Below are 21,424 nucleotides of genomic sequence, written 5' to 3'. Positions count from 1 at the left end.
CTTTCCTGTGTTGTGGTGGGAACACAGGTGTTGGCATAGAATTCCCACAGCTAGGTCTGCGAGCAGGCCGGTGTTCAGTGGGTAGCCAGCCCAGTCCTCTGGTGCCTTCAAAGACGAAGCAGGCAAGCCCCTACACTATATATAAGGGAAGAGAGGCATTACATATATACAGTCTTGGGGCATTTTTATCTTACCTGTCTCTAACTAACCTGGAAAAGACGTTTCCCTACTGTAATAGCTACTAAGAGGTAACAATGCTTTCCCCTTCTAATTGTCATTTTTTTTTTTGCTTAAAGATGATCATAGTACTTGCAGTTTCATTTTGAGTTGTATCTTTAGTATGTTCAGTTTGGTCTCCTCCTCGTTCCCCTTATGTGCCTTTTTCACATTTATGTTCTTACTGTTAGTTTTATTCTCCTTGTGTCTAGTCCTAAAGATCTAGTTATTGTTGTACTTGAACAATTGGTCTATACTTCCTCTCTTTGCTCAAATAAGATTTTTTTTTTGTGATATTTTGTATTCTATAAAATGAAGTGTATTAAAAAAAAAAAAAAAAAAAAAAGGATCACAGTTGTGCATTTAATATTTCCCCTCTAAATGCAACTGTTGCCACATCTGTATTTTTAATGGTGCATAGGATTAGGGATATTAGGGAGCACAGTGGCTAGCACTGCTGCCTCACTGCCCTGTGATCTTGCATCTTTACTAAGTAATCATCTGTGTAGAGTTTGTGTGTTTTCTCCATGTTTCTGTTTGTTTCCTCTTGGTGCTGACAAGTATGACTCAGAGCTTGCATTTGTGAGGTAGGGAATTCAGACTAAGCTTCAGTAGGGCAAGCACTTACATGAATGATTCAGTCCTTTCTGTGTAATATGGTGATAGTATATGAATAGACAGTAACATTGAAAGATCTATTAGAAAAAGGTTGAGACTTAACTTTCAGTGCTTGTGAATACTGTTAACTAAAGGTTTTATTGTGTGAAACCTGAACTCAATAATGTGAATAAAAATAAATAGTAGTGCAAGACTGTGAATGAGAACAGAATTAATTTAGGTAAGTGTGAGAACCTGTAGCACTATTACTTATTGTACAGCCATGGCCAAAATTTTTAAGAATGACACAAGTATTGGTTTTCAAAGCATCCTGAGACCATACATGTGTGGGGGGGTTGCTGCTCAGCCAAGGGAGTCGGCTCACTCACAATTTTAGTATGGGGAAGAAGAAGAAAACTCTCTTGTTGGGGGCACTCGAATGTAAAGGTTATAATAAGAATAATATATAAAATATATAGAAAATCTGCCACTAGAAGTGATACACAGGTGATCTTTAACCTGCGTTGTGACCAATGCAGGTTAAAGATCACCTGTGTATCACAGTCCACATGCATCTGAGGAAGCGACAGTGAAACGCGCGTCTCAGACCCGCGAATCCGGCTGTGTACAGGCGGGATTCGTCATGGCAGCATACTGACAGGCTCTTCTAGTGGCAGATTTTCTATACTACACACCGGCTCCCTGGAGGTGAGCGCTCAGGTACTTTTCATACTACACTTTCTTTAGCGCACTGAGTGGCTTTATTTAACAGAGACAAGTTTGTGACCCTGCAATACCTTTAGGGCAACAGAGCTCCACTTGTCCTGTACTAGCCATAGTGCAGCTACCCTCATACTCTTTCTTCCTATCACTGCATATGTGATCTGGGTTTCCCACCACTCACCACTACCTTTGGTATATGACTGGCAGCAGCACAGATCGCAAACTTATGCTGTGTTATTTCATTACGATAACTATTGTCTCTATGAGTACTCTCATTGGGGTGCGCCTATTAGAGGTTCCTGCAATGTTTACACCAGGACCTTCTTTTTAACGCAGTCCAACAGCAGATACTCATTGTACTTATTCCCTACCCTGGGAGTACCTTTATAGTACGCTCACATGCCATTCAATGGTTATACAATGGCATGCAGCAGCTGCTATTTTGTAAACTCCACATAAAGGAGTAGCTTTACTTTTTCCTATAACCTTACTGTCTACAAGTACCTGGGTGGCATCACAGGCGACCTACGTGTGATCTGCCTCTCATTACAACCTGTGATTTACTTATATTCATTTTGATATTTGCAGGGTCAGCTATTATTTCATCTGACCCCCTTATCATTGTATTTCTCTGATTACTGTTCAGTGTTATTGTGCTGTGATATCTCACGTAACCTATATTGAATATTGTATGGTTATTATCACATTCTTTTCTAGAAGATTTGCTTGTATGCTTCTGCCGTAATTCTGATTAGCCATTGTGCTATGACGACATTATGAGGTCATTGAACTAGTATATGTTTTATATAGGTCTCAATATTGTATGAGACAGAGAATTATAGACCTATTTGTAATATTTCACTTAGCTTCACATAATTGTGATAAGTATTGTATTATATGTTGTCTTATGTTCTATGTATGTTCGTGTTCTGCTTGTGATAATTTATAGCTGTTATTCCAACAGTAATGCCAATAAGTAACAGGCTCAGACTTGTTTTTGGTATTTTAAAATATATCTAATAAAAGTTATTTTTTATATATTATTCTTATTATAACCTTTACATTCGAGTGCCCCCAACAAGAGAGTTTTCTTCTTCTTCCCCATACTACATTTATCTATACTCTCATGGGGAGCACCTCCACACTTTATAATATTTTTGCTTGACACCTATACTAGGGTTTGATATTTATAATTGTGGATTTTCATTATTCTTTTGACTAATTATATCCAATATATTATATCCTGTGCTCAAACTATATCCCCCTATTCCCCCCTTCCCTGGTCATTTATGTCACTCACAATTTTGCCTAAGAACACAGCCATGAATAAAGAATGGTACCAAAACATCCTCCAAGAGCAACGTCTCTCAACCATCCAAGAACAGTTTGGTGATGAACAATGCCTTTTCCAGCATGATGGAGCACCTTGCCATAAGGCAAAAGTGATAACTAAGTGGCTTGGGGAACAAAATATCGACATTTTGGGTCCATGGCCAGGAAACTCTCCAGACCTTAATCCCATTGAGAAGTTGTGGTCAATCCTCAAGAGGCGGGTAGACAAACAAAAACCCACAAATTCTGACAAACTCCAAGCATTGATTAGGCAAGAATGGGCGGCCATCAGTCAGTATGTGGCCCAGAAGTTGATTGACAACATGCCAGGGCAAATTGCAGAGGTCTTGAAAAAGAAGGGTCAACACTGCAAATATTGACTCTTTGCATAGACTTAATGTAATTGACAATAAAAGCCTTTGACACTTATGCAATGCTTATAATTGTACTTCAGTATACCATAGTAACATCTGACAAAAAGGTCTAAAAACACTGAAGCAGCAAAATTTGTGACAAGCAATACTTGTGTCATTCTCAAAACTTTTGGCCATGGCTGTATATATAGCCTAATTTATTTCAGATTTAATTACCTCATGTACTAGTTCAGAGGTTCCCAAACTACGCCATTACAGTCCAGGGTTTAAAAATATCCAGGCTTGAGCACAGGTGACTTAATTAGTATCTCAGTCAATTTGATTTAACTATCTGGACTCAAGCATGGATATCCTTAAAACCTGGGTTGTAATGGTGAAGTTTGGGAAACTTTTTACTAGTCTATTAGACATTTGTCCAAGATGTAAAGCGAATTCAGTGCTTGTTCTCTAGAACAAAGCTTCTCAACTCCTGTCGTCAGGGAACCTAGCAGTGCATGTTTTCAATTTCTCCTCACAGAATCACAAATTAAATAATTATTACAACCTTTGTGCGGTTTTTTTCTTTTTCTTATGTGTCGTCAGTCAGTAATGATTACACCTGTGCTCTAGCACATAACATGGCATGTTTTCCATACTAAGGACTGGAGTTGTGAAAAACAGCTTCTACACTGCTATAAAAAACTGCATGTATTCCTGTTATTTTAAAGAAAAATATTTTTTATACTATTAAATGATGGTCTCCAAAGCCTCATAGGTCTATATGGTACCATATTGAATACTAAAATTGATATTGCTGTTGCTGGCCACGAACAGCTCTTTAAGGACATAGGATGCCCAACTTCTAATGGCTATCAGGTCATATCAAGCTAGTTCCACAAACATGACAATGAGATCAGTGTTCTCCAATAGCCTCCACAATCCACAGACGCCAATCCAATAAAGCACCTTTGTACCAGTTGAGGAGTGGGAGATTTGCATCACCAATGTGCAGCTGACAAACCTGCAGCAACTGCATGGTGCTATCATGTCACCATGAACCAGAATCTCTAAGGCAGCGCTTCTTAAATCCAGTTCTCTCAGGACATACCAACAGTGCATGTTTTCCAGGTCTCCTCACAGATTCCCAAGTGAAATAATTAGAACCACCTATGGATATTTTAAAATGTCTCAGCCAGTAATGAATACCACTGTGCTCCAGGAAGCAGAAAGGAAAACATGCACTGTAATACCCCTATTACACTAGTCCCAAGTCTGACCTGGGATTTGGAACACTGGGGATCATTCAGACCCGCTCGCAAGCGGGTCGATGGTGCCCTACTGCGCATGCGCACGACGGAGGGAGCTCCGTTGTGCGCATGCGCGAGACCCGGCTAGCAACGGGATAGCCGTCACTCTGGGTCTCGCACCAAAGGGGGCGTGCTGTCGATGTTGATTGACAGCACGCCCCTTTGGTGGGCATGGCTGCCAGGTGGGGGCGTTCCCATGGGAACGCCTACCGTCTGAAGCCGGCCCCACTGACATCACTAGTGATGTCAGTGGGAGTGATTTTGGCTCTGATAGAGCCAAAATCACTCCAGGGCTTGCGGCAGCGAGACCCTACCGCAGGGTCTCCGTCGCAAGCCGATGATCAAGACCATCGCGACTATCAAGGACGCTCGCTATAGCTGTGGGTGGTCACCCGCAGCTATGTGAGCGTCCAAGAGGCCGCTCCATTTTCATGGAGGAGGGCCCTGATTCAGAGCGAGCGCTCTGGTCAGAGCGTCCAGCTCTGAATCAGGCCCACTATTCCAAGCCAGGTCAGACACCTTTCACTACACACAGGTGAAGTTGTTCTCATTGCCGCTGCTTGGAGAGGACATCATCCCAAGTGCCGGGAAATGCAGATCTCCCCATGCTGTAAACGTGACTTGGGTCGAGCGACCCGCGTTACCAGTTTACACCGGTAGTTTCCCTGGTGAACCCTGCAAGCTACCCGGGTTAGAGTGCCGGGTCATTCAGCCCGACTATCCTTTTACACTGAGTCGCGACCCAGGTTGACATTGCAATAACCTCGGTTGAAGCAGAGGTGTAAAAGGGGTATAACTGTGTCCCAAGGTCATGCTCTAAGAAATGTTTCCAGCAGCTTGTTCAATCCATGCAAATAAGAATTCAGACTGTTCTGGAGGCATAGGGGAGTTTTACCCAATAAAGTGTCATCTGAATATATCTGTATTAACACATCCACACACCCTAATAATCCTTATGATACCCATCCTTTGCAAAGTTATTTTACCAGAGATAAGGCTCCATAAAATTCACTATCATCTACAGATATCTGGCATCTCTCGCTCTATCCATATAAATACAACATTCCATTTAAAATGATTATCACACATGCAACTTTTCTATATGCTACCAACATTGATCATGTTCTACAGCACTTCAGAATCAAATGCTCAAGCTGGCAAATGTAGACACTGAACACTACGACAATTGCTGAAGGGGGATTTGACCTGTGCTGAATAATGATAGTAATTAAAAAGACAGTTCTGAGGCATATACTGGCCTTGCAGAAATGATCAGAAAGATATGCTGAACACAGACTTGGTGTAGCTAGTTTCCTGCCCCTCCTCTGAGAAATCCTCCCTATCCAACTCCCACCTGCCTTACCCACACAGGAAGTGACACGCTGCTTACCACTTGCTGCTTTTTGGACAGCAAGTTCTAGAGAAGCAGTTGTACCCATATATGGAAATGTTCGGCGCATGCAGCTGTAACCCTTTCTATAATGTTGTCTAGGTCCTCTGTTAAACATCTACACATGCTTACAACAAACAAACGCACATTTCTGTGAAACATACTTGCAGAAGCTAGTAATTGTTAGACATACAGCTTTCTCACTCTAAGAGCATAAGACCTGAACGACAATGAGGTAGTGCAGATTAGCAAACGCTGAAAGGAGCGTTATAGAATCCGAAAAACTAGCAAACTGCTGGTAATCACAATTCGCCTCTGCTTACATTGAGGCAGGAGGAGAGAGTTTATGCTTTCAGACCTCTTTCCATTACATTCAGTTTTGCTCTCACAGTAAGCGTTAGCCACTTCCTTTCCACAGCCCCATAGACTGAAACCTGTGACATATCTGTGGTACGGAAGGAGTTAAGAGCGTACTATTGTGTTGCTGTGCAGAGTTTCACACTTACTAGTCATTATAAACTGCACGTAACTGTCTGGAGTGCTACTTTTCATACAGCAGGAATGACTCCCCATGTTGGCCATAAAGAACTGCAGAGCAGACAGTAGTATATTAGTATCTCTATGTTAGTTGGGAGTGGGCAATGCAGGACCTGTCAGAACATAAAAAGGGGCCTCACCATCAACATTCATAGGGGGGAATTCAATGCAGTGGGATGTTGAATAGCGACGGGAGGGAGCTACCGAAGCTATTCAATACACCGCACTGTTTGGGCGGACTAAGGATTTCTTCTCGCACCCCCCTGGGGATGCGAGGAGAAATCCGACCAAAGTGCCGGGCGTGCAGCTGTTTTTCTGCATAGCGCGGTGCTAACAGCCGAGCGCTCTGCACTTTGGTTAGAGAACACCGGTTACCGCGCCTTAACACCCTTGTTAGAGTGCGAGAACCGTCATTCTCTGACCACACAGCGCACTGAATTGAATAGCTCCGAGAGCTCGCTCCCGGCACTATTCAATTCGCGATGAATTGAATCGCCCCCATTAAGAGGAAAAAAATAAAAACACAAACCCAAAACGCAGGTCTAGATGTCATATTGTGCATGATAGACAATAACTCAAGGCATTGTGAAATAATAAATCTTTATTCCCCCCACAAACATTCATAACCCACTTGGATCACCCTCCCCTGGTTTCTCTTTGTCTGATGTATGAACATCTGTATATGTGGCGGGTGAAGTGACACCACCCTTCCCCCACAGCAGGGAAACCACAGTTTCAGCAACATAACAGGAAGACAAAACCAGCGGAAGAGAAGACATAGACATCAGCCCAATCTCTGCTCCAGCCCTTCTCTTGCAGTCATGTCTTGATGGCAGTGTCTCTGGATTTGTAAACCACACCACGGCTCTTTAGCTCACGCACAATACCTGACAATGAAAGAGAATGACGCCATCACAAGGCACGCGAATGCAGACAGATGTGCGTTAAGAAAGATTAGGGTTATAATACACATGTTAAGGTGCAACACCCAAAATAAAATATAAAACAAAAACTGATAAATCTATGTACAATAATCTGTGTGTAATAAGGTGTTGGAACTCAGAATATAATATAATTTCTATATATATATTTATATTTGAGCTATGCTTGTGTAACTAACGTCTCACTTAAAATCTAAGTATGGGAATAAAAACGGTTGCATAAGCTACTTGCATTTGTTTCCGTACAAACCAAATAATTAGCACTTTTGGAGGACAAAATTGCTCATACTACTGGTGTAGGGGTCTGAAGTGTGTCAGTTTTGCAAGTAAGTATTGGAACTCTTGTTCAGCACATCAGTTACTTAAGATGCCTACACCCATGGCGATGTGGTCACGATGCAATATCATGTCCGATTTCCCCTTGAACTCTCCCCGGCAGTCGTGGGCACGATTTGGTGTTAAAACCTGTCCAATGTGACAAACGATCTATCGTGCCTCCTAACTATTCCAGTGCATCGTGACTGAGATTGGCAAACCTGCCCTACAGCACGGTAGATCTGAAGATACGATGCACGACCTGTGGGGATGCGCATCATATCATGAGTGGACACTCACGATTTGGGCATATTTTACACGATTTGTCGTCACGATGCGTCGGAATCGGGCAAATCGTGTAAAATATCGCTAAGTGGGTAGGCACCTTTAGAGTAGATGACACAGAATCACCTATTGCTACGGTTACTAAGCAACTTTACAAACTGTCACAATCAGTTTGTTTTGCAAAATGCACAGCAAAAGGTAAAAACACAAAAGAAACTGATTTTGTGTTACCATATCTGACTTCAGACACCATCTGAACAAAAATCATTATTACTATTGCTAATGACAGTCTCTGTTTTTGCAAATTTGAGACAGAAACTGAACAGGTTTTAAATGGACAATGACAAAAATGGTGCTTAGAAATAATCAAACTGAACTCATACTCTTTTGTAAGAAGACATGTGACCTACACATACTGGTGCATATCTGGTGGGAGGAGTTAATAAAAATGCAAAGACCAGCCCTCATGTACTAATCCTCTATACCCTCCTTGTTTCTCTTTTCTGCACCCTCCTCCTTATGTTTGATAATCTCTTTAATAAAAACAGAATGAGAAAAAAAAAAAAAAAAAAAAGTCAAAATGATTTACAAGACCTACAGACATTGAGTATAGCATTAATGCTTTCTAAGGCCTGTCTGTTCCATAAAACTCATGGATCGATGGTCAAATTCTAAATGTTAAACACACCAGCAAATGTTCCCTACAATTTTAGAAAAATGTACATAAATTCCATTGTTAAGCATAAAGTCACTCTTACACATTTCTATTACCTTGTGGCAGACGGCCTGTTACAGATACTGCATACACCCCCGGCTTGAAGGTAGCTGATTGAAAACAAAGTAAAACCTCAGTGCATGTAGTAGTCAATGTAACATATTATAGCACAGTCATACACATGTTCCAGCTTCACCATGCCAATATTATTTTACAACTTCAATCCCATTGCCCCTATTACCCTCGTGCTTCTGGTATGACTAACCTCACTTTACACAATGTATTTCTACAGATATTGTTTACTGGCTACTGCAACAGTTCTGAGATTGCAAGAGGTTTTCTACAGGCTCCACTTACCGAATAACTTAATATAGAGATGTCAGAAGAGCCAGGAAGTGGCACAAGGAGACAGAGGCATCCAGGTGACTTATTGTGACATATCGGGACAATTCTATAAAGGGGCGCAAATCCTTTTTTTTTGTTTTACCTTTTTTATTTGTCTCATTGTAAAAAAAAAAATTCTCTTAATTGTTGTAATGGTGCCAATTAGATTGCATGCAAAGCTCTCCATTATGTAAAGTTCCAATATTTGATTTATCTTCCCTATAATCTGTTTATCTCCATCAGTCACACTTCTGTCTTTCCCAGTACAATAGCCTAGCAAGGGGCATGTCTGAAAATAATTGAGGGTGGGGTGTGACATCAAAGGAGGAATGACCCCAATATAAAAGAGCAGACGGTGTACACAGCTCCCAAGGAATGCTCATAGCCAGCACAGATAGTATAAATTATGTCTAGTATACATTCCACTTTGATCAGAATCATTCTGAAGTTAATGACCCTTTAATAATCACAATGGGCCCGATTCAGAGATGGACGTAGTGTCCATGCCGGGCATAGTGCAGCGACTTTATTTGCTACTGCACATGCACCAAAGCCGCAGCGTTGGATTGGTGACAGCGGTCGCAGAGGATATATTTGCAAAGTGAGTGACAGCGATGCGGGAGGTGACAGTGACTAGACAAAGCAGGCGTGTCCGGACCATTCTCTGGGGCGTGTCCTAGTGATTCAAATGCAGCTACAGAGGCCCCGACTTCTTAGGCCAGATGCTCATTCTGTGATAGCATAGGGCTGCTCAGGAGGATTGATGTGTTTCCTCTTTGGTACCACTGTACAGAACCACAGGCAATTCACAATCATTAAATCAGTATATACAAGCCATTATATACACCCAGTATGTATATAAAGTAATGTACTTTTCATTGAACTGTCTCTCATAAAACAGGCTGACTTATCAGCTATGGCTTCAATAATACAACGTATTAGTTGGTAGGTACAAACGTATGAAAGGAAATGCGTTGCCAGAGATGGAGCTTTTCAAGCCATGTGCCATTATCAAGTAGTTACTCCTCGTTTTAGCTTATTTAGATGTTAACATTTCAATAAGCTAAGTGATTTCCAACATTTCAAGAGGTGAATAGATGTCAGTTTTAAAGGCACAATTTAAAAAATACAAAAAAACAAAAAACATTAAAATATTTCACAATCAGACTACATTGTTATCTGTGCTTGAGAGACCCTAATATGTTCTGTAAAAATGTACTTATCTGGCTTTTATATCAAATCAGCAAACCAGCTCAGAATATGAAGGATTTACTGCTGAAGTCATGGGCATTTGTATACATAGAACAGTCAAATATCATTAATCAAATCTGGATGCAAAGTATAATATTACAACAAAAGTTTTAAAAAATATATTACTTTAGCTCAACAGAGAATCTGTACAGGTAATATATACACAAAAAATTATACTTCAATGTATATGAAGTCTATCTAAATGCTGGCCAGCTAATATTCCCTGGCCTCTGGTAATGTACATGTGTTATAATACTCACTTATTCGCTGCCACTTAGATACCCAACTATCGTCAGGGCTCATCATAGCCACAATCCTATAAAAGAAGACAAGGAGTCAGATGGTATCTTACTCACCTGTGTGTTACACATTTCAGGTACACAGAGTAAAAGCACTTATCATTGCGTATTTGTTCTCTTAGTACACATGCCCAGAAAGGTTATGGCTGTAAAATAGACCAACAGCAAAAAGTCAAGTATAAACATGGGTTTGTCTAAATGTGAATATAGTTAATGTATATGTCCAGGTCTGGACAAGCCCTGCCTATCTTACCTGCCCCCAATGCAGTAATTATGGGGGAGGGGCAGGGAAATCACACAGATGGGAAAAGCACACAGGAATATCTCTAACTGCACTATTTAAGAGGTAGGTAGGATAGACAGCATGGTAAATAAACATTATATATATATATATAAATAAATAAACAGAAATACATACCCGTCAAATGAGGAGCTTGTACAATCGTACACCATCTCCCTGTTCCCCTTCATTTGTAGGTATGCGTCACAATTATCGCAACCATCATATTCAAACTGGTCGATGGTCTGCAAAGAAATGAGAAGAATACACTGTTAGAAAACAATATGAAGCTGTGCAAACGGGATGTGGTCAATAGGGATACTGGCGCTCAGGATGCCGGCGCCGGAATCCCGCCACATGCCAGAAGGTAAGTAGCGGGGTTAGGGGGGAGGGTTATCATTAGGGGTAACACACTAGGGGGAGGCTTAAGGACTAAGGGGGGAGGGTTAGGTTTAGGCACTACGGGGGGAGGTTAGGTTCAGTCACCAGGGAGAGGGTTAGGATACCAACTGACAGGTGTTGGTATCTTACCCGTTGGCGTCTGGATTCTGACCGCCGGAATCCCTTAGTGACGGCATCCCGTACCCATCCCGTGTATACAATACTTGTGACAAAAGTCTACTTCCTCAAATTGCTATCCATTATACAGAGATCGTAGACTCTTGCAGTTCCTGAAATACGTAACGAATATATTGGTGGTCTGTGCTTCCTAGAATGTGTTGTGGAGTTGAAGGAACTTAAGAAGCCAAGTACAAGGTGGGTATTCCAATCCCACAGTTTAATCAAGGTACATGTTCTATCATAGTCTGGGAACCTGGAATGTGTAAGAGTGTAAAGTGAAGAAGTGTTAATGTGAATGTATGAGTCGTAGAAAACATCATAATATCAGTTGGTATAATGTTAATAAATGTCTTTATTAGACCAATAAAATAATGGGCAAGCGTAAGGCTCTGAGTAACTTTCACAAGGGTCAAGTTGTGATGACTAGACAACCGAGTCAGAACATCTCCAAAACAGCAGATCTTGTGGGGTGTTCCTGGTATGCAGTGATTAGTTCCTACCAAAAGTGGTCCAAGGAAGGACAACCGGTGAACCAGGGACAGGGTCATGAGCAGCCAAGACTCACTGATGTACATGTGGTGCAAGGGCTAGCCCATCTGGTCCTATACCACAGAAGAGCTACAGTAGCACAAATTGCTGAAAAAGTTAAAGCTGGCTATGATAGAAAGGTGTCAGAACACACAGTGAGTGTTGATGCTGACCCCTGTCCCTGCCGACAGCGCATACAAGAGCACCAGAACTGGACCATGGAGCAATGGAAGAAGGCGGCCTGGTCTGACTAATCAATTTTTTTCACATCATGTAGACAGCTGGGTCTTTGTGCGTTGTTTACCTGGAGAAGAAATGGTACCAGGATGCACTATGGGAAAAAGGCAAGCCAGCGGAGGCGGTGTGATGCTCTGGGCAACGTTCTGCTGGGAAACCTTGGGCCCTAGCATTTATGTGGATGTTACTATGACACATACCTAAACATTGTTGCAGACCAAGCCCACCCCTTCAGAGCAATGGTATTCCCTGGTGGCCTCCTTCAGCAGAATAATGCGCCATGCCACACTGCAAACGTTGTTCAGGAAAGGTTTGAAAAACATGACAAAGGGCACAATTCAATGCAACACGAATTGAATAGAACCGGGAAGGAGCTCCCGGAGCCATTCAATTAACGGCACTGTTAAGCTCGACTGAAGGATTTCTTCTCGCAACCCGACTGCGACAAAACTGCCCTTAGCACGGAGGAAACAGCATCACGGCAGGCACTTAAGTCAGAGAATGCCGGTTCTTGCAACTAAACACCATGTTTAAGGTGTGAGAACGGGCATTCTCCGACATAACAGCGCGCTGAATTGAATAGCTCCGGGACCTCCTTCCCGGCGCTATTCAATTCACGTTGAATTGAGTCCAAAAGGTTCAAGGTGTTGACTTGACCTCCAAATTCCCCAGATTTTAATATGAGCATCTGTGGGATGTGCTGGAAAACCAAGTCTGAGCCAAGGAGGCCCCACCTTGCAACTTGCAGGACTTAAAAGATCCCCTGCTAATGTTAGATACCACAGAACACATTCACAGGTCTTGTGGAGTCCATAACTCTATGGGTCATAGCTGTTTTGGCGGCATGAGGAGGACCTACACAATGTTATGGCTGATCAGTGTATAAATGAATAGCATTAAGTAGTATCCTACCCCAGTCTCCTCAAGCATTAATTGCTGAATGGAACTCTTAAAAAAAAAAAAAAATCTAGCTGTTATAATGAATAAAATGTAATTGAGCACCTGATTCAGAGGTGGACGCATTGCTGATATTTGTAGTGTTGAGCAGCGGCGGCTCATACCCTCTTGGACGAGGGGGGCAGCCGCTGTTGCGAGGGAGAGGGGGACTGGGAGATACTCACCTCCCAGTCAGGTACTGGCACCTGCATAATAGATCGGACAGGCGCATACACATATCACCAGTTACTAGGGGCTGCGTCGGCTGCAGCCCCTAGTAGCCGGGTAGGGCTGGCTGGAATGCAGAGGAGCAGCTTCCTACTGGAAGCCGCTCTCTGCTAATAGCAGCTTGGACTGGCAGTCCCAGGGGAAGGAGACATCTCCCCCTGAGAATGCCTGTTGTGTATGCGACTGGCAGGCAGAGCTTCCAATGGCAAGCCACTGCCAGTCACAGTGTAGCCAGTGCTGTCACGGACTAAACTAACTACAATGAGGTGGTGGATTTTACTGGGGGGGCTGCAACTCCTAGATAAAATCCGCCACTGGCGTTAGAGTAACTATTTTTGTACTATGTATGCACCAAGTTACATTACCAACGGCGGTCGCAGTGGACTTGAATGCAGAGTGCTTGACAGTCAAGGAGCATTTGTGGGAAATAATGAGGACACACACACACAAATGCAGCCGTGTAAAACGGTTTGGGGACGTGTCTGTGCCTGCAGATTCATACCCAGTGGCTAAGGCTTCAGTAGCTTACTTCCGACTGACACTCTGAGAGATCACAGGGTTCATTGATGCTGCGTCTGTTGTATGCAAGCGGTGGACTTGAGAGAACGCTAGTGGGTGTTTCAATACAAATCCCAACGGCTGTTACATTTGCATATTTTCGCACCACTGCAGAGTATGGGATCACAGCTGTGAAGGAACTTTCGTCCACTTCTGAATCAGGTCCTGAGCATCTAGAGCAGGGATGGGGAACCTCAGGCCCGGGGGCCGTATAAGGCCCCCGGAATCATTTGGTCTGGCCCTCAGAGTCTTATTTTCTGCTAGCCTCATCTGGATAGAAGGGTGCCTAGAATGACACCCTACAGCCAGAATCTATGCGGCAGTGCTGCCTGGAGCTTCCCTAGGATGCTTCAAATGGTCACACTACTGCTCTTACAGCTCCCCGGAGCATCCTCAAGATGCTTCTGGCATTGCTGTACTCACCGGCGATTGTGGTCCCGCCCCGGGTGACGTCACATGGAGGGGGCATAGCCTGCAATGGGCCCGCGAATAATGGTTTATATAAAAAAATGGCCCTTGGCAGGAAAAAGGTTCCCCACCCCTGATCTAGAGTATGATAAGAGATTTGTCAATGTATGCAGATAATGATGCAGATGACTACAAAGACTGTTGTTGTCTTTGGGTCAGCAGGAACTTTGCAGGCACCTACATAATTATTCAGGACAGGACTTTGTTTATCCTTCACTCCTGCCGATGCCCGAAGCTTACTGTACACACACACATACACACACAGATGTGTTCTAGTAACATTTTACTCATTATATCAGGGCTCGACAAAACCCGGGGGCCAGGTCGCCATGGCGACCTGATTTTGCTGCCTGGCGACCAGTTTTTCAGCAACCCCCGGGCCCTGTAGTGCAGACCGCAAGAGCGGTCCACACTACAGAGTAACAAACATACAGCCGTCAGCGGCGGCTGTATGCTTGTTATAGCAGCCGATGAGAGTCTGTCAGACTCTCATTGGCTGCTGCGTCGTTCACGGAGTGAGCCGGCTGGAGCTCACTCATGAGCTCCACCTTCCAGCTCACCCCGCAGCAGGTTGGGAGAGACGTCACGTCATAGTGCAGAGCGGCCAAGAGGAGTGGACAGCGGCGGTCGTCGGTAGGGGATCAGGTAAGTTGCGTTTTTTTTTTTTAAGGGGCACTGCATAGGTGGGGGTGGCCGCTACTGAGAACACTATGGGGGGGGGCTACTACTGGGGGCACTGCATAGGGAGGGGCACTGATTAAAGAGGCACTACATAAGGGAACCACTACTGGGGGCACTGCAGAGGGGGGGATTACTACTGGGGGCACTGCAGAGGGGGGGATTACTACTGGGGGCACTGCAGAGGGGGGGATTACTACTGGGGGCACTGCAGAGGGGGGGATTACTACTGGGGGCACTGCAGAGGGGGGGATTACTACTGGGGGCACTGCAGAGGGGGGGATTACTACTGGGGGCACTGCAGAGGGGGGGGATTACTACTGGGGGCACTGCAGAGGGGGGGATTACTACTGGGGGCACTGCAGAGGGGGGGATTACTACTGGGGGCACTGCAGAGGGGGGGATTACTACTGGGGGCACTGCAGAGGGGGGGATTACTACTGGGGGCACTGCAGAGGGGGGATTACTACTGGGGGCACTGCAGAGGGGGGATTACTACTGGGGGCACTGCAGAGGGGGGATTACTACTGGGGGCACTGCAGAGGGGGGATTACTACTGGGGGCACCCCGTTAGTGGTGTGGCCATGGAGGTTGGTTGTCAGGGGCGTAGGTACTCAGTAATGCTTCCTGGGGGGGGGTCTGGCTCCTACACTTTCATCCTGGCTCCTTAGTTTTAGAAAAATTTGTCAAGCCCTGCATTATATCAGCTTCACTGTATTATATTGTCAGTCACATTCAGCAATTAATACATTAGGGGACTGGCTCGGGAAACCACATAGTGATTTATAAAGTCTATTATGTATTTCCTATAGTGAATATTTATAAGGTATCAAATGTGGCATTTTTTGTTTTCTTAATTTTATATATTTATCATAGCCTTATCTTTATTATTCTGTTTGTCATTATACAGGCTGTTTTCTACTGCTCATATTCACAGTAACACTTCTTGACATTATACTCTTACACATTCTGAGGTCCCCAGCATAGAGTATAAAACATAGTCCCTGTAGAAGTCAGGAGGTAATGTCTTCAAAGGCTTCATACCCTGACAACTTAAAACGATTCCACCATCCAGTGCAAATGTCGATAGCACTCTTTGGTTAACTGCTCTGTCGTCAGATCAGCTAATGAAACAACTGCTCTTATTATATTTCACAGCCTGGAACCGACTGGGATTGTATTGTTTGATTAAAAACACAAAAATAGCCCTCTCCTCCCAACCGCCGAACAGCCGACTCCATGCTGTTAAACGAAGATTGCCTCCATACATGTTGCAGAGTCTAGAGGCCTGTCAATAATAATGCTGGCACTCCACCCATCATGCATCCTGCCAGATGATCTGCACTATGGTACAGTCTATGGCCAGTTTAAAGCATCAGCCTTACAGTGGTAACTGGTAGGATCCTATATTTCTAATACTGTAATTAAACCAAAGGTCCAACACAATAAGGAACATCTGTAAGTATATGGATGTTTTCATTAAAGGATACCACCAACAAAGTAGTCTAATTTATTAATGAAATGGGGAAGCTAAAGCTATACATCATCTCCTTTAAGCCACCGCCTGTCATAGCTCACAAGCCACACCATTACAGTTCAGGCTCACCAGTACCGAAACCTGACATCAAGCTCATGTGTAACATATACAAAATACTGATAACCAAGATGCGCTAGTGCCACACAGCAAAGTGATTAAAAAGGAATACTTCCCTCATGGCCCCTCGAATAGTTGGATCTTTCACAGATGATAGTTATCCATCACATGTAAGACCTGGTAAGTAGGAAGAACTGGATGACACTAAGCTGATCGCAGTAGAGCTAAGCAGGTATGCTGGATATCACTGTAGAGCTGAGCAGATATTCAGAATATTCCTGTAAAGCTCCCTCCCGACACTATCAACAGCGCTCTGAATTGAATCGCCCCCATATGTTTGTTTTACTATTATTTAAAAAATAAAATCTTTCTCTGCTCCTGTTTAAACCATCAAATTTCATCGTATTTGTCCTTGTGACTGAACACCGAAGCTTCACAAATATATGTTACACATGAGGGAATTGGTATGAAATACCGCCAGCCGCATGGCCGGCGGTTCGATTCCCGTCACCGGCAGCCCGACAGGAGCAGAGTGCGACGCAGCGGAAGCCCGACAGCGCTGGAAATCCCGATCGTGGATAGGTAAGTATCCACTAACCTAACCCTCCTTAGGGGTGCCTAACCCTAACTTCCCCCCCAAGTGCCTAACCCTAATCCCCCCTCTAAGTGCCTAACCCTAACCACCCCCTTCCCCGCTGCCTAAACCTAAGTCCCCCGGGGGGGTGCCTAACCCTAAGTCCCCCCCGGGGGTGCCTAACCCTAACCCTCCCTTCCCCTAGCCTAACCCTAACCCTCCCTTCCCCTAGCCTAACCCTAACCCTCCCTTCCTTCCCCTAGCCTAACCCTAAGTCCCCCCCAGGAGCCCAAAACCTAACCCTCCCCCCCCCCGCGGCTGTCCGCTCACGGCGCCCGACATCACTACGATCGTGATGCCGGGCGCCGGTCTCCCGGCGTCGGGGAAATGCGGGCGTCTGCATCTAGACGCCCGGCATTTCACCCTTGCCGGGATAAGACAGTCGGGAAGCCGGCTGCCGGTATTTAGGCAGTCGGCTTCCCGATTGCCTCCCCACATGAGTGTATATAATGGTTACTGAAGTGGCCTTGGGCGCTCTGACACAAAATAAAGCAGCAACCTAGAAATCAGAAATAGGCTATACCCTTCTAGCCACTCAAAATGGACAAATACAAAATACTGATAACCAAGATATTGATAACCAAGTCGGAGAGTGTTGGTTCTTGCAACTTAACCTGGGTGTTTAGTCATTAGAATCGAGACGGTTAACACAAAGCTAAGCTGGAAAACAGGCTTGTGGCAGGCATTTTAGTTGAATTTCTCCTTACACCCTCAGGAGGGTGCGAGAAGAAATCATTAGTGGCCCTACCATCGCTGAATTGAATAGCTCCGGGAGCTCCCATCCAGCACTATCAACAGCGTGCTTAACTGAATCGGCCCCAAAGTTGTCTCCACATAAATGTAATTATTATATTTGGCAGGATACAGCCTTTTAAAATATAAATTAAACGCCTAGCATAATCCCGACGCCAGAATCCAGGATGACGCGGGCCCGAAAGAGGTAAGTCCGGGGAGCCCTTCCTCTTCGCCGCAGGGAGGGTAAGGTTTAGGGCACCCCGGGGGGACTTAGAGTTCGGCACACCCCGGGAAGGGTTAGGCTACGGGAAGGGGGGGGTAGGGTTAGGCGCCACCGGGGGAAGGTTAGGTTTAGGCACCCCTGGGAGGGTTAGGTTTAGGCACCCCTGGGAGGGTTAGGTTTAGGCACCCCTAAGGGAGGGTTAGGTTTAGGCACCCCTAAGGGAGGGTTAGGTTTAGGCACCCCTAAGGGAGGGTTAGGTTTAGGCACCCCTAAGGGAGGGTTAGGTTTAGGCACCCCTAAGGGAGGGTTAGGTTTAGGCACCCCTAAGGGAGGGTTAGGTTTAGGCACCCCTAAGGGAGGGGTGTTAGTGTACTTACGATTTGAACTGGCATTTGAATCCCATTCCATTAAATTCATATGTAATTTATATCCTAGCCAAAGTGTTTTCAGTTAATGCACAGCTTCTCAATGAATAGGATATGAGTGGCAAGCTAATGCTCAGAGGGTGACAGACCACCCTCTTAGGGTTTAGAGGAAAACTGAAAATGTCAGATAAGTCTGTAGACAAGTGATCAACCCTTTTTAAGAATTGCAACATGGTGACACCACTAAAATCCCATGCCCCTACTAGATGAACCACATGGGTGATTGCACTGGACGTTCTCTTGGAATTCATCATCAACTAATGCCAATATTCTCAGATATATTATGATTGTAAAAGGGCAGAGGTGCATAATATTGTCAGTCTCATGTCCCGTTGTACAGTATCTCACTGCAGAGCTTTCATGACTGAAATAGACGTATTAGATAGCATGTTGACAATGGCAAAGAGTATGAAGCATATGCGATGGGATGATTTGCCATTTGCACATCAAGATATTCTGATTTGGGGGATTGCCTGCAACAGCGTACCGCACTAACACAGACCGGCAGCCTCATAACCATAAAGCGCGGTTCCCAGCTGTCGCATTGCTCTAGCAATTGTATTTGTAGCAGAAACCAATGCAGGAGAAATATGTTACACCGCATGCTAAAGGGTGGAAATCATGGCAACAGCTCTAATCTGACATACTTTACATGTTTAAACACAAGTATATATTAGCGCAACCAAGCTCAACTACATAACCCAGCTGACATTTCCTGTACACAGTGTGCAATACGACAATGGCGCCCAGCAATGTAACGGTACCAGGGAGATCATTTTACTTTACAAAAAAAAAAAAAAAAAAAGTATATTAAAAAAATAAATAAAAATAAAATATTCTATTCTGCCTGTCCTGTTTAAAATGTTTGAGACAACTCCCCATATAGTAACAAACAGCATGCCACGGACACGCACAGATTGACCTTCGACACCCAGTAATTACAGCTGCTGTGGAACTACAATTCTCAGCATAGCTAGGCCATGACTTGCTGTCCTACAACACCTAGGGATAATACAGATGAACGATTCCCCGGGACAGCTGTCTGTAAGTACACGTCCTGCACCAGGCGACCCCTCACCTTAACCACAGAACACAACAGGCACGCTCTCAGGTGCCTCAGGTCTTTCGGTACAGTCTCCAGCGCCATTGCTGTGTACACCGGAAGTACGTCACCAGCAAAACAGGAAATGTAACCGGCTGCTATTGGAGAAAGGACCTCTCTGTGGCGTCTGAGCAGAAGGCGCTCTAATGCCAGCTCAGAAATCTCTATCGTACTCCACCAGGTGGCGCCGCTAGGGGTCGCTCCATTCACTACAGGGGGCACGTCTGTGCGTAGTCACGTGATCCTAGTGCGGCGGCTATATCTTATTATATAATACTGCGCACTGTGCAGCATAGTAACGCCTTAACTTCAATGGCGCAAGCTGTTTTATGTGATTGGTAAAATTAAATGTATCCTTCATCAAGGCTGGGGGACACTGGACCATGGGGGTTGTAGATGGGACTGCAAGGAGATGGCACTTAACAAAACTCTGTAACTTTAACTCAAGCTCCTCCTATCTGCAACCCCATGACTCCAGGGTTAAGGCTAGACCACAGGCTCTCAAACTCGGTCCGCAGGACCCCAAACAGTGCATGTTTTCCATGTCTCCACACTAAATCAAGTGAAATAATTAGCTCCACCTGTGGACCTTTTGAAATATGTCAGTGAGTAATGATTACACCTGTGCAGCTGCTGGGTGACCTGCAAAACGTGAACTGTGTGGGGGTGGGGGGGGGGTCCTGAGGACTGAGTTTGAGAACCACTGGTCTAGACTATACAGCGCTGATGGACCTGTGACGTCACACCCACGTGACCCGGCCTGAAAGGGGGAGGGGCGGGGATGCTAACGGGGGACCAAAAGTGTCCCCTCGTGGGCTCGCTACGCTCGCCACGCTTCGGGCACGTTGGCTCGCTACGCTCGCCACAATTATTTATTCCTACTCTATGCCCTAGTGGATGGTAACACAGGAGCGGTCCAGCCTCCTGCAGCGGTCACGTGGTGGATATGTCACAGAGGTCCTTTAGCCACATAGGAAATAGCAGCAACCATGACTCCAGTGTAGTTTAAGTGCCTGCACGTTTTTAGGATGGATTTGTAATTTTTTTTTAAACTTAGTTTTACTTAGGTGCTGTGCGCTGCTTTCAGCAGTGGACAGTTGGAGTGCAGAGGATGCGAGATCTGCATCGTGTCGGGGGAGGGGGTGCGCTAACCAGTGACTTACCCCATAGCACTCCGGTCTCATAAAAGACTGCCTGGGCTAAGGGATAGGGCCCTGGTAGAGGGCGCAGGGGCTGTCCTGGATGGTGGCGCCATCTTTCCGAGCTGTGTGAGGGCGGCTCCTACAGGGAGCGCGCCGGATACAGGCCGCCCGCTTCCAGGGCAGACCAAGTGTTCACCCCACAGAGGGGAGTAACAATTGGTGGGAGAAGGCTGATGTTATCTCTGCATAGCGGGGGCGGAGCCTACTAACGCTAGCTCCCCTCGCTCCATGTCTGCAGTTGGAAGGCTCCTGAGCAGCAATTTCTCTTTGCGTTGGCAGTTGATGGTCCCTGAAGCAGGCCACCCTGTATACCACTGAGGGAGGACAGGTACAACAGCCACAAGCTCCTCTCTGCTGGGTTTAGCCACAGGGAAGGCTAAGTATTCATAT

At 45.0% G+C, this 21,424-nt stretch overlaps 1 protein-coding gene across 1 annotated transcript; it reads right to left on the bottom strand.

The window, feature by feature from the left end:
* Positions 1-7,038: 7,038 nt before the first annotated feature.
* SUPT4H1 (SPT4 homolog, DSIF elongation factor subunit) lies at positions 7,039-19,945 on the bottom strand. The gene is made up of 5 exons (XM_088454272.1): positions 19,809-19,945; positions 11,064-11,170; positions 10,607-10,662; positions 8,768-8,821; positions 7,039-7,342 (listed from the first exon to the last, which is right to left on the bottom strand). Exons 1-5 carry the CDS (start codon positions 19,875-19,877, stop codon positions 7,275-7,277), a joined length of 354 nt encoding a protein of 117 aa, XP_088310398.1. The 5' UTR covers positions 19,878-19,945; the 3' UTR covers positions 7,039-7,274.
* Between the last annotated feature and the right edge of the window lie 1,479 nt (positions 19,946-21,424).

The sequence above is a fragment of the Taudactylus pleione genome, unplaced genomic scaffold, assembly GCF_031769625.1.
Source record: "Taudactylus pleione unplaced genomic scaffold, aTauple2 ptg000040l, whole genome shotgun sequence".
Taxonomy (NCBI): domain Eukaryota; kingdom Metazoa; phylum Chordata; class Amphibia; order Anura; family Myobatrachidae; genus Taudactylus; species Taudactylus pleione.
This window is presented reverse-complemented; position numbering and strand designations above follow the sequence as displayed.

What these genes read in the sequence shown, in the direction of transcription:
- SUPT4H1 (XM_088454272.1), bottom strand. Translation starts at nt 19,877, where the DNA reads ATGGCGCTGGAGACTGTACCGAAAGACCTGAGGCACCTGAGAGCGTGC. An exon ending in TGTTGTGTTCTGTGGTTAAG is followed by an intron (nt 11,171 to 19,808) that starts GTGAGGGGTCGC and finishes ATTTCTTTGCAG; the next exon opens with ACCATCGACCAGTTTGAATA. An exon ending in AACAGGCCGTCTGCCACAAG is followed by an intron (nt 7,343 to 8,767) that starts GTAATAGAAATG and finishes TTTCATTGTCAG; the next exon opens with GTATTGTGCGTGAGCTAAAG.